The sequence below is a fragment of the Stegostoma tigrinum genome, chromosome 26 (assembly GCF_030684315.1).
Source record: "Stegostoma tigrinum isolate sSteTig4 chromosome 26, sSteTig4.hap1, whole genome shotgun sequence".
NCBI classification, from domain to species: Eukaryota; Metazoa; Chordata; class Chondrichthyes; order Orectolobiformes; family Stegostomatidae; genus Stegostoma; species Stegostoma tigrinum.
Genome location: NC_081379.1, coordinates 45,721,515 through 45,734,609, shown reverse-complemented (window position 1 = coordinate 45,734,609; position 13,095 = coordinate 45,721,515). Strand labels below are relative to the sequence as shown.

The window sequence follows — 13,095 nt, the reverse complement described above, 5'->3', positions numbered from 1 at the left end:
GTGGTTTACGAAAAACATGTAAACATATCGAAGTCCTGTCCTTACCCCTGGTGCTGGTGTACCCCAGAGAGCTGCTAACTTCGTACTGATGAAGGTGGGGCCGTGGGATCAGGAGAATATTTGAAATTTTCCCAAGTGAGCTGTCATCAGAGGCCTGACTCCTGACTTCCTCCAGGAGCAGTGCTCCTCTGTGGTGGGGCGGACTGTTTGAAACATCGTAGGAGCTGGAACTTTTCCTGGTGTGGCTTTCTCGAACCGGCCTGAAATTAGGGACAAGAAAACCAGGGTCATCGGACGGAATTGCTCAGACATCACATGCGGCACGACCGAAAGAACCGAGAGCATAGTAATTTTATAACTGCCTGACAGACAGAACACAAAGTAATAGAATGTAACAGTGCAGTGATGGAATGGGGAGCCTGTAATCCAGACACATTGCTTCCAAATTCCACACAGTTCCATCGTGTCCTCAGCTGGTCACCACAAGGAATGTCCAAAGTTACAAAAGAAGCAACCAGCAGTGAGGCAATGACCCAGTATTTCCCCTTACTACTTCCCCAGTTGTTTAAGAGTCATAGAGAAGTACAGCATGGAAACAGGCTCTTTGGTCCAACTCGTCCACGCTGACCAGATATCTTAAAATTAATCAGGAACAAAAACAAAGTTGCTGGAAAAGCTCAGCAGGTCTGGCAGCATCTGTGAAGGAAAAAAACAGAGTTAACAAGATCTGAATTGAATACAGGGAATACTGGAGAAACTCAGCAGGTCTGGCAGCATGATTGGAGACAGAGGCAGAGCTAACATTTTGAGACCATGGTGTGAATCTCATAACAGTCTAAAGAGTAAAATTTCACAGAAGGTGCGGGAGGAGGAGTTGAAATGCCCATCAGCCATGATGGCAGAGCGGACTTGATGGGCCGAACGGCCTTACTTCCACTCCTATATCTTATGGTCTTAACGTTTCGGGTCCGGTGACCCTTCCTCAGAACTGTTCTGAGGAAGGGTCCCGAAACCTTAACTCTGTTTTTTCCTTCACAGATGCTGCCAGACCTGCTGAGCTTTACCAGCAACATTGTTTTTGTTCTTGGTTTACAGCATCTGCAGTTCTTTTGGTTTTTAAATTAATCCAGTCCCATTTGCCAGCATTTGGCCCATATCCCTCTAAGCCCTTCCTATTCATGTACCTATCCAGATGCCTTTTAAATGTTGTAATTGTACCAGCGTCCACCACTTCCTCTGGCAGCTCATTTCATACACACACCACCCTCTGTGTGAAAAAGCTGCCCCTTAGGTCCCTTTTATATCTTTCCCCTCTCACCTTAAACCTAATCTGTCTTGTTTTGGACTTCTCCATCCTGGGAAAAAGACTTTGTCTATTTACCCTCTCCATGCCCCTCGTGATTTTATAAACCTCTATATGGTCACCCCTCAGCCTCCGACATTCCAGGGAAAATAGCCCCAGCCTATTCATCCTCTCCCTGTAGCTCAAACCCTCCAACCCTGGCAACATCCTCGTAAATCTTTTGCGAATCCTTTCAAGTTTCACAACATCCTTCCTAGAGCAGGGTGACCAGAATCGCACACAGCATTCCACAAGTGGCCCTAACCAATGTCCTGTACAGCCGCAAATTTAACCTCCCAATCCCTATACTCAATCCACTGACCACAAAGGACAAGCATACTTAAAGCCTTCTTCACTATCCTGTCTACCTGCAACTCTACTTTGAAGAACTGAGAGCCTGGTCTCAGTAACACTCTCCAGGACCTCACCATTAAGTGTATAATTCCTGCCCAGATTTGCTACTTTATTGCAGAAGATTACATTAAAATAAGCATAATTTCAGATCAACGCTGGAAGCAGGAAGTAGCTGTTGGGAGTACACATTTATATGCACAATCTGGGAAGTGCTGGAATAGTTTGGATTGTTTGCTTATTTTTTTGAGGATTTTAACTATGTCTTCACTTGGGAACTGAAGTCAACAGTTTAACGTGAGCTGTACGCCCCTGACTTTTATTAGAAATTGAGAGACTTTGGAGAAAAGCTAAGGAAAACTTTCGAGGAGATAGGGGATGGGGTTTATTACCTGAATTACTGACAAATAAACTAGCTGGGAGGAGAGAACCGGATGCTCCAATGCTAATGGCTGCACAGGAATTCTTTCTGGGCTGAGTAGAGTTCCACAGTCCCAGGGGACCACATGAGGATGGCACCCATGAAGCTGTAAGTATCTCCTGGAATCCCATGATCATTAGACATCTCTGGGAGAGTTTCCTAATAGCAGCAAGTCTGTCCGCATGGTATAACCTGAAGGGGTAGATTGTCTGACCCAATCCTAACAACTTCAATCCAAGTTGACAGGAATTAGAACTGAACTGACATTTATCATCCATCTAATGCTGCCAGCTATTCAGCTTCATCAGTGGAATGCACCGCACATTAGAAGACATTACATTTTATCCTTGGCTTCCATTCCCTTAGCCCACTGGCTTTTTCCTTCCTCGTGCCTTTTTCATTTGAAACACATTATCCCTGCAGTGACTTGTCATCTTTGCGCTGTGTGACAATGTGTGGGATAAGGTTTTAATCCCAGGTGATAGTTTGAGTGTTAACCAGAGTTTGCTTTACGAATAAGATTTGTTCATAATATGTGGATTCTTTCGGAGTTGATTAAAGTTAGAGTCACAGAGTCATACGGTCATAGAGACATACAGCACAGAGACAGATCCATCAGTACAACCAGTCCACACCGACCGCAATCCCAAACTAAACTGGTCTCACCTGCCTGCGCTTGGCCCATATTCCTCCAAAGTCCTCATTCATGTAGTTATCTAAATATCTTTTAAACATTGTAATTGTATCTGCATCTACCACTTCCTCTGGAAGTTCATTCCATACACAAAACATTCTGCATAAAACAATTGCCCCTGAAGACATATTTTAAACCTTTTTTAATCTCATCTTAAAAGTATGCCCCGAGTCTTGAAATCCCCCACGCTAAATACTTGAGGGATGTTTATCTTCTGTTGGATAGTAATACCGAAGAGAAGCAATTTAAGAGTATGGTAATCGAAGCAACATCTTTGTACTAAGTGGTGACTGGCAGAGGAGTGGGACTTGACTAGCAGCTGTAGAAATCCTTGGGCAGAGGAAGAAAAGGACAGGAATACTTTTGAGTAAATCATGGGCTCCAAAAGTGTCACGCAACTGACCTGAAAGAGGTGGGCCGCTGGACTCGAGATGGTCCAGGTAACCGGAACACCTGAGCATCATACGCATCGTAATCGACTTGGATCGGGAGACTGTTCTCAGATTCCTTTGGGCTGCTCGCACCTATTGCTAAAGATGAAGGAGCACACAGGTAAATAAATGACAAACACTTGGTGTGTTATTGACTGCAATCATTATGGGAGCTCTGAGGATGTCGTCATAATATCATTGTCACTTCAATTAAATCACAGAGAGATCTCCAGAATGCCCGGAGGTACCAGGTCTCAGAGCTGGCCGGGCATTTCAGCTCTGCACAGTTTTATAATAATTTTGAATCAACCATTACTAAAGAAATGTAATTGTGGAACAATGAGTTGAGGGTGTGAATGTTAATGAAGCTCAACATTACTATCTGAACTGGATATGATTTCAGTAAATTTTCAATAACTAATATTTCAACTTGACAGTGAGGGCACGGTGGGAGAAGAGAACGAGGCCACAGGGGCCGGGCGAGGTGGGGGGGGGGGGGGGGGGGGGGGGGGGGGGGGGGGGGGAGAATGGCAAGGGGGAGCAAGGGCACGGGGTTGAGATACTTAATGCAACCAGAAAGAAAAACATACACAGTTCATAACACAGGCTGGAAAACACAAAGCAGTGAGTTCAGGGACAGAACACAATCCGAATCTTAATCTAACATTCTCAACAGTTTGAGTTTTCCACCTAAAACCAAGGATGTTCCCAATGGTTTTGAAAGCCATTATTAATTCAGAAACATCACAAAATGGATAAGGATTCGATGGGAACAGAGATCTACAGTAGGTATTGGGTGGCCTTGTTAGTCAGCACATTGTCTCTTCATTTCAATGAAATGAGTCTGTCTACACTCAAATCCTATTCCCAGTGGGTATAAGCTCACAGCTCTGATGGTGCTGACGTGGCAAACTCATTCAAGAGGCCACAGAAACAGCAGTGGGGGTGGGGGTGGAATGTTGCAGTGCAGGGGCAGCAACAGCATGTTCCATAGAGCTTGGGGAAAGTCAGCAAGCGTATAGTTTTCGTCCTCAGGGCCCATCATCTTAGGAATCAGTTCACAGGCACTGGTGCCTTTCTTGCAGGTCACTAAACAGCCAGAATTCACGGTTACTGCCAATGCTCACATACTGCTTGACAATGGGTGGCACCGTGACCAAACCTCACCCAGGCCTCGCTTGACATCTACATTTACTGGCATACTCCGCCCTTCAGTTCCCAGCCCCTCACTCACATGGCGCAGGCCAGCGTCCAGCTGAGTCATCACAAAGCAAGGGTCAGTTGTGTACAGCTCAGGGCCACAGCAGAGGATGCATGATCTCATTGAGGTATCGCTTGTTCAGAATCGGCTAAGCCTCAATTAGGCATTGCTGGCCTTCCAGGATTGGACCGCAGTCTCCAAAAATTTGGAGAATTAAATGGCAGGGTCAAGTTTCAAAGTAACTTGGAAAATGACACTTTTTGTAATGCCAAATGATTTACTGTTCATTCTTATTACTGACAGAAATATTGGAGGTGGGGATTAAGGGCGACATCACTAACAGTCAGGATAAATCCATCTGAGTAAGAGTTTGTTCCTGTCCAAATGGCGTGGAAAGGCACCGTGTCTGGAGAATGAGCTCATGGTGAAGAACTGTCATCTCGGAGTACAGCAGCGTAGAACTTCAAAAGGACATTGATAAGTTGGTGGAGTGGGCAAGTAGGTGGCAGATGAAGTTCAATGCAGAGAAGGGCAAGGTGTTGCATTTTCGTACAAAGATGATAGAGAGACAGTATTAAATACGGTGCATTAAAGGATGTACAGAGAGATCAGAGTGTATATGTACATTATTAAAGGTAGCAGGACAGGTAGAAAGAGCAGTAAATAAAGCATATTGTATAGTAGCCTTCATTAATAGAGTATGATAGTAAAATGTGGGGTATGCAGGGTAGTTTGATCTTAGAGTAGGATATTAGGTCGGCACAGCATCATGGGCCGAAGGGCCTGTACTATGCTGTACTGTTCTATGCTCAGTACAACAGCAAACAAGTGATGATGAACTTATACAAGTCAGTGATTAAAGCTGGAGAACTGTGGGCAGCTTTGGGAGCAACACTTTAGAAAGGGTGTGAACGTATTCGAGAGAATGCAGAAGATGTTTATCAGAATGGATCTAGGGATGAGACAGCTCCATAATGTGGAAAGACAGGAGAAGTTGGGGCTATTTTCCTTGGAGAGTAGACGTCTGGGGGGACGATTTGATAGAAGTATTAAAAATCACAAAGAAACAGAGTGGCTAGGGAGAAACCGATGAAAGGATTTAGAATGAGAGGCCACAGTATTAAAGTGTTTTGCAAAAGAAGCAAATGTAAGATGAGAAAGAGACATTTTCTACATAGCGAGTGGTCTGGGCTTAGAATGCACCACCTGGTTCAACCAAAGCATTGAGGAGGGCATTAGATGAGTATTTACACAGAAACAACATGCAAGATTCTGGGGAAAGTCACGAGTATGGCTCTACATTAAAACGCTCAGAAAACCAGGCACAAAGGGCTCAGTTGTGTTCTGCATCGTAACAGTTCTGTGATTCTGTAACAGAAGCGGAATGCTCCTGCTCAGGAGGTCACATGAGGGAGCCCCAGCAGGGTTGGCGACTCAAGCCTTAGGACATGGCCCTGTGAAGCCTGAGTCTTTCTGCTGGTAGTCAATCTCTGCTGCATTGCCCAGCTTCAGCCTTGACTTAAAAGACAGCAGGTTATTGAGTGCTAGAAACCAAAAAGGGCAGAAACAGCAAGTCCTCCTGCAGGGACCCAAACAACCTCCACCTTCACAACATCCATGGTTTTGACAGATACATCACTGCTGGGGGTCCTACATTCAACTTCAATAAAGGACTTGCAGTCTCTCTGACAATGGAATGATGCAAACACTCACTGTTATCCTTATTACTTTTGCCTTTCTCCGCTGGAGCCTAGAAAAACAGAGCAGATGTGAGACAGTCTGCAGAGTTTAACAAACTGACCTCAATACAAGTGATCCGAATCTGAAAACTGTGCAAAATACAGAAAATTGAATTTCAATCAGCAAATGCATTCTTTCAGAACAACATTAAAAAGATAACCTGCTATTGTTGCAAATGAAATAAAACAGTGGGTAGTATAAAGTTCTTTTACAGGGCTAAGCAGGATAGAATTAAGGATTGGGCTATATAGCTTCTGTAGCTTCAAATAGAGTTTATATAAGCATTGTGAATGTAAAATGGGATGAGTCCTTTAAAAAAAATTAGGATATAACACAGGCAGATTTACAATAAATTGTGTCTGCAGTGTGACACACATGCATGTACACTATACTACAGATATTAATAAACAAGACCCTATACTTTGCAGACAGAAAGAACATTTACATGCATTGTGTCTGCTTAAATTCAACAAAATGGCTGAGAGCCATTCAAGAGTTCATTTCTCAGGGCAATGCACTGAGCAATCAGAGACAACTTGCCTGGTTTAAAATTTAAACAAAGCCTGTCTGTTAACTGTCAATCAACTAGGTGCATCAGTATTCTTCTCTCGAATGTTGAGTTCTCCCTTCAATTTGTAGAAATTACGCAATCAACCAGTTCAGAGATATTCACACACCTCTGGAGTTGAGCCCAAGCCTCCTGGTTCAGAGCTAGGGACACTAACACCCAGGCGCCCCAGGAGCCCCCTTGAATTTGTGTTCTCTGTGAAAAGCCCCAATGAATGCAAGTTGAAAAACTGCAACAGAATCTGCCCTTTTTAAGAACTTTAATAAATACATTCTGCTAATAGATTTTCTTTAGCGATGGTTCAACAGACACTGGAGAGTCACCCATGTACTTTCCACTGGGAAGCATTTGAAAACGGCCCGGAAACCTGGCTGAATTTTTTTTCTTTATTTTGCAAAGTACTGCAGAAAGTTGTGAACGCAGCCCAGACCATCACACAATCTAGCCTTCCATCCATGGACACCATCTATACTTCTCATTGCTGCGGAAAGGCAGCCAACATCAAAGACTCCTCCCACCCTGGTTATAATCGCTTCTGTCAAAATACAAGATACAAAAGCTTAAACACATGGGCCAACATGTCCAAGAACGGATTCTTCTCCATTGTTATTAGACCACTGGATGGATCTAGCAAATTTAATATCTAATGTTGCTTTTTGTGTACCTTCTCTGCAGCTGTAACGCTCACTCTGTTCACCCTATGATCGTTGTATGCTACAACCTGCCGGTACTACACTAGTCCAAACCTTTTCACTGTACCTAGGTGCATGTGACAACATAAATCAAATCAAAGATTCTGCCTAGTTTAGATGAGTTACCTCAGCTTAGACCCAGAACTCAACCTGAAACCTAATCTGTACAGCATTTGATTAAATTTAATGTTGGTTCTACTTGATAGCCCTCTGAGGAGCTTTCTAATATCATTCAAATGAAAATAATTATAGAAAAAAGTACTTGTGCAGCTAGCGCAAATACAGCTACATATTATTTTGGATGAGTAATAGGGCAGATGTTAATGGGAAACAGAACTAATCTCTATCATTTTTCAAACACTACCACGCTGCAGTGGTAAGCAAGTCCCAACTCACCTTCCTTGCAGCAAGTTTAATGCGAGGAGTGAAACTATTATAATAAAGCTGACTCTTGGAAGTGTAGAAGCTGTAGGTAAAGCAATGAGACTGAGTCAATCCAACAGGACGTTATTTGCATTGTGGTTAGTGACATTCAAGTACAGCAAAATAGAACAGATTCCTCTTTATTGCGGCAAGAGGCTGACAGGATGGAATTCCTCGCTGAAACATGTGATCGCATTTTCCAGCTGTTAGCTGATCTCAGCCCTCTCCCAATCTCTGATCCCGTGGCTTGTTGCAAAGTAACTAGCCAGAGGAACAGGAGAATGGCCAGAACACACCAGCTGTTTTGGTGACACAGAGAGCAGTACAGAATGGAGGAAAAGATGAAATGGAGGATTTAGGGTATGCATCGTCATGTTTCTACATCTATTCAACACATGAGTTTAATGTCTGCAGACCTTAGACAAAAATAAAAATCTGGTCTCAATTTCTGTACTTCCCTACCTACCCAACTCTCAAATTTGCCCATTTCCTACGACAGCAATTACACCCTCAAAGGCACTGTGTTAGCTGTCAAGTAATTTGGTGAAATGGCTGGTGATGATAAAAAAGTCCGACTGAAACACAAGGCTTACGGTCTGGCCCCTCAGCTATTTTTCTGGTTCAGCCTAGCACAGAGCAGTCGATGTGTCTATGACTGTGAGGCACAGAGGGCTGGATTCCCTGTTAGGGTTTATGGAAGCTGGCATTGAAGCTCTGCTGGTACTAATATCAAAAATTCCCTTTGGAATCGGAATTCCTTCAGTGTGGAAGCAGGCAATTTGGCCCATCAAGTCCACAATGACCGTCTGAAGAGCCCAGCCCCCACCCTATTTCTGTAACCCTATACTTCTCATGGCCAATCCATCTAACCTGCACATCTTTGGACTGAGAGAGGAAACCAGAGCTCCTGGAAGAAATCCACACAGACGTAGGGAAAACGTGCAAACTCCACACAGTCGCTGGAGGGTGGCATTAAACCCGGTCCCTGGTGCTGTGAGGTTGTAGTACTAACCGCTGAGCCAACATCCCACTCTATCATTAAGGGGAGGATTTGCCTGGTAAAGACAACTGGCAGACAGGAGACAGTGGGGTGTCTTTCTGCAGTTGAGTGAATGACAGGAAAGCTTACAGCTAGCTGGCTGCCTTGTGCCTGACTGGAGGGGGCTTGCTCTTGACACAAGATACATCAAATGCACATGGCATGTCACATCTGGGTGCACAGCAGAAATAAAAGCTCTGCACAGTACAGCCTCAGTGTCAGGAATGAGTCACCCTAAGATTGCTTTGAACACGAACGGGTTGGTGAGACAGAGAAAGAAAAGTGGCACAGAAAAGAAAATCAGTGCAAGGGAGAACTTGCACACATGCAGCACCTGTCTTAGTCTCAAGGCATTGTACAAATGCAGTCCCTGCTGTAATACAAGAAACACAAGGTCCCACAAACTACAACACGTCAGTGATAGGATTATCTATTTCCACAGAATCATAAAATCCCTGCAGTTTGGAACGGCCCATTGAGTCCACACTAGCCTTCTGAACAGCACTCCACCCACACCCACTCCCCTACTCTATCACTGTAACCCTACAGTTCTCACGGCTAGCCCACTGGACTTCAGTGACGTTGGTTGGGGATAAACATAGGTCAGGACACTGGAAGAACTCCACGTTGTGAGATCTTTTAAATTTACCCGAGAAGGTTGTTTAACCTCTCTACCGCAAGACAGCACCTTTGAAAGTGCAGTACTCCCTCAGCAGGACACCAAAGCGTTAGCCTCAATCACATGCCTCTGGAGTGAAGCTCAAGCCCACAGCCCTTCCCACGTGCAAAAACAAAGAAGGGTTTTGGAAGCAAGGGAAGACAGATTTTATTTTAATAATACAAGATCGGGCCGAAGTGGTTTGAGAACAGCCACTTGTGGGTAAACCAATAGCAGAATGTGAAGGGGCATTGAAAATCAGACTGGGGAGAGTACAAACCCATCATGGTCCCTTTAGGGTCAAATGTAGGAGCAACAAGCCAAGAGTACACTGGATGCCTTGCAATATTTCATTCTAGGATAACAAAGAAAAAAGAGAGACTTTTAACAAGTGCAGGAAGAAAACAATGGAGGTCCTGGTGGAGTATAGAAAGAGCGCAGAAAAACTTAAGAAATCAATTAGGATTGCAAAGAGAGGGCATTGGAAAACACTGATGGATAAGATGAGGGAGATTTCCAAAATAATCAGGGAAAAAGTAGTGTCACTTAGGGACCAAGGGGGCAATCTGTACATGGAGCTGGATGTCTGTGATAAGGTGTTAAACAAATACTTAACTTCTGTTTTCATTCTGGAGTATGTAGATGCAGAGGGAAGAAGGGCTGTGAGGTTTCTGAGTGGTTTGACATTGGGATCGAGGAGATATTGGAGGTTTTGGCGGGGGTTTAAATGTGGACAAATCCTCAGGTCCTGGTGGATTGTATCCCAGGTTGCTCTGAGTGTGTGCGTGCGTGCGTGAGAGCACATGCGTGCGCGAGAGCGTGTGTGTGTGAGAGCGCGCGCACGTTTGTGAGAGAGTGTGCGTGTGCGTGTGCGTGTGTGTGTGTGTGTGTGTGTGTGTGTGTGTGTGTGTGGGGGGGGGGGGGGGGGGGGGAATAAGGGAGGGAAATACAGAGGCTCTGAGCCAAAATTTTAGTTCCTCTCTGACTACACAAGAGGTGCGGGAGGACCAGAGGGAAACTTTTGTGGTTTCACTTTTCAAAAAGAGTGGTAGAGATAGACTAGGAATTTACAGACTCAACCGTCTCACATCAGTAGTAGGGAAACTATTGGAGAAAATGCTGAAGGAGAGAATTAATCTTCACAGCGTTTGGTCAGGGATAGTCAGCAGGGACTTTGTCAGAGGGAGGTCATGCCTAACAAATTTGATTGAATGTTTCAAGGTGGCCAGCTGTTTAGGTGAGGATAGGGCAGTTGTTGTAGTTTATGTGGATTTCAGCAAAAGCTTTGACAAGGTCCCAAATGGGTGACTGGTAAAAGGTAAAAACACATGGGATCCAGGGTAACTTGGCAAGTTGGATCCAAAACTGACATAGTGGTTAGGGACAGAGAGCGGTGGTAGAAGGCTGTTTGTGTACCTGGAGCACAGTGTGCAGAGGCGTACCACAGGGATCAGTGCTGGGTCTCTGACTGTTTGGGATATATACAAATTATATAGGACAGAACGTTGGGGAGGCTGGGGGGGGGGGGGGGGGAGCAGGGGTGATGATAGGTTTGTTTGGGAATGATACGAAGATTGTCTGGGTGGTTGACAGTGAGGAGTGTCCGTAGTGTTCAGGGAGGTGTAGATTAGGTGGGTTATAGGGTGATGGGTCTGGGTGGGATGCTCTGAGGATCGGCGTGGACTTATTGGGCTGAAGGGCCTGTTTCCACACTATAGGGATTCTGATTCTGATCATAAGATTATGAGGGACACGCAGAGGGTGAACAGAAAGCAGCTTAGTTGAAGGGTCAATAACAAGGGGGCATAATTTTACTGGGAAAACTGATGGTTTAGAGGGGATTTGAGGAAAAATCATTTCACCCAGACAGTGGTGAGGGTCTGGAATGCACTGCCTGAGAGGTGTTGAGGGAGGAAATTGCCCATCCCTATCAAGTGTGTGGATGAGCACTTGAAAGGACCTAGTGTTAGAAAGTAGAACTGGTGTAGATTTAGAGTAGTTTTGTTGGGGTAGACTAGATGGTGTTTGCTCATCAGCACAGACATGATAGGCCGAAGAGTTTGTTTCTCTGTTGTATGACTCTATGTCCTTAGATGGGCTGGAAAGTCCACATGTACTTATGATTCAATAAACCTTCTGACACAAAGGCACCGACCAAACAGCAGTAGGAGGACAGGTCTTTGTGGCAAACAACTAGCAAACCTACAAACTCAGTCACAGAGTGATCAACCATGTCCATCACTAAGTGAATAAAGTGTGATGTGAGTGCCACCAACCTGTGGTTTATCCAGTGGGGAATGTTGTAGTCATCACCTAGACGAGAATCTCCAGGGATCCCTCGATTGTGCAACTGTTGAAAAGAGAGAAAAGACATGAAGCTTTACACACTGCTGAAACACCATGGTATTCCTGGGGGTAGACGACAAGGAGGTAGAAAATTCTAAAGGATCATTTTAATTTAACTCAGTGTGAGGGGGGGGTTGTGGATCCACAGGACGTGGTGAAATACCTCTCTTACACGCTAACCAACATTACCACTTCATGAATACAGTGAAGCATGAAATTGCAGATGGAAAAACACTAGCATTGCACCTGATCTCAACTGTTTCCCAGTGGGTGGGACTAATTCAGTCCCACAGCTAATTCTGATTGCTCACCAAAGCAAGGAAACTCAACGTTTCAGGAGCAAACAGTTTTTCACAACTGTGTCAAACGGTCCTTCAAAAGCACCAGAGATGCTGCATTTACGTACCGTTCCTCCAGGACTGAAGGACGATCATGCAGAGTCTACGTCACTAAACAACAGACTTGGATACAAGACTGAGGTTCGGCATGTCTTTGCGATACTTTATATTCATTTGGCCCAGTGTGCATGGGAGGCCAAATAGTCCTAGGTCTTTGTCATTAATTATCAAGCATTTCTTAAATAGACAATAAAAATCACAAACATTTGACTGGTTGATATGAATGTTCAAATATAAATGAATAGGCCATAAAGCAATTAAAAATAAATTGGTGCAAACTGCTTCAAGATAACGAAACTCCTCAACAGCTGACCATGGTCAGCACAGAAGCCACATTCCGTAAAACCCACCAACCCAGGGGCACCCAAACTCAGTCTGGGATGCTGCTGGGTCACAGAGAGATCAAAGATGGAGACTGCACCCTGGGTACGTTCTGCGCAGGGACAGCGCTAACACAATGGGGTGGGAGGTGAAGGGGGTTAGAGAGGGGGCAAAGGAGGGGGTGAACGGAGGAGGAGGGGGAACAAAGGAGGAGGTGATGGAGAGTGGGGGAGGCAGGGGAGTGGGGGCGAAGAGTAAGGGCAGAGAGGGAGGGAAGAAGATGGCGGGGAAGGGGGCAGAAGAAAGGGGAAAGAAAAAGAGGCAACAAGGAGTGTTTGAGGTTTGGACGCTAGGACAGGATAGCAAAGACAGCCATGCAGGGTAGTTAAGCCCTGGAAACTGAGTGTACAGCTTGGTCATTTTACATTAGCAGCTGCTGCTATCTATGTGAAAGCACTTTCAGAAGCTCA

At 44.8% G+C, this 13,095-nt stretch overlaps 1 protein-coding gene across 4 annotated transcripts in view; it reads right to left on the bottom strand.

Moving 5' to 3' along the window:
• depdc5 (DEP domain containing 5, GATOR1 subcomplex subunit) overlaps positions 1–13,095 on the bottom strand; it is a 177,219-nt gene that overhangs the window by 98,806 nt on the left and 65,318 nt on the right. For all 4 annotated transcript variants that reach the window (XM_048556254.2, XM_048556255.2, XM_048556256.2 and 1 more), the window contains exons 16-20: positions 11,837–11,910; positions 7,837–7,906; positions 6,154–6,190; positions 3,212–3,338; positions 46–260 (exon numbers count right to left, since the gene is read on the bottom strand). In XM_048556254.2, coding sequence (XP_048412211.1) covers positions 46–260; positions 3,212–3,338; positions 6,154–6,190; positions 7,837–7,906; positions 11,837–11,910 — 523 coding nt within the window. The remainder of the gene's footprint in view (positions 1–45; positions 261–3,211; positions 3,339–6,153; positions 6,191–7,836; positions 7,907–11,836; positions 11,911–13,095) is intronic.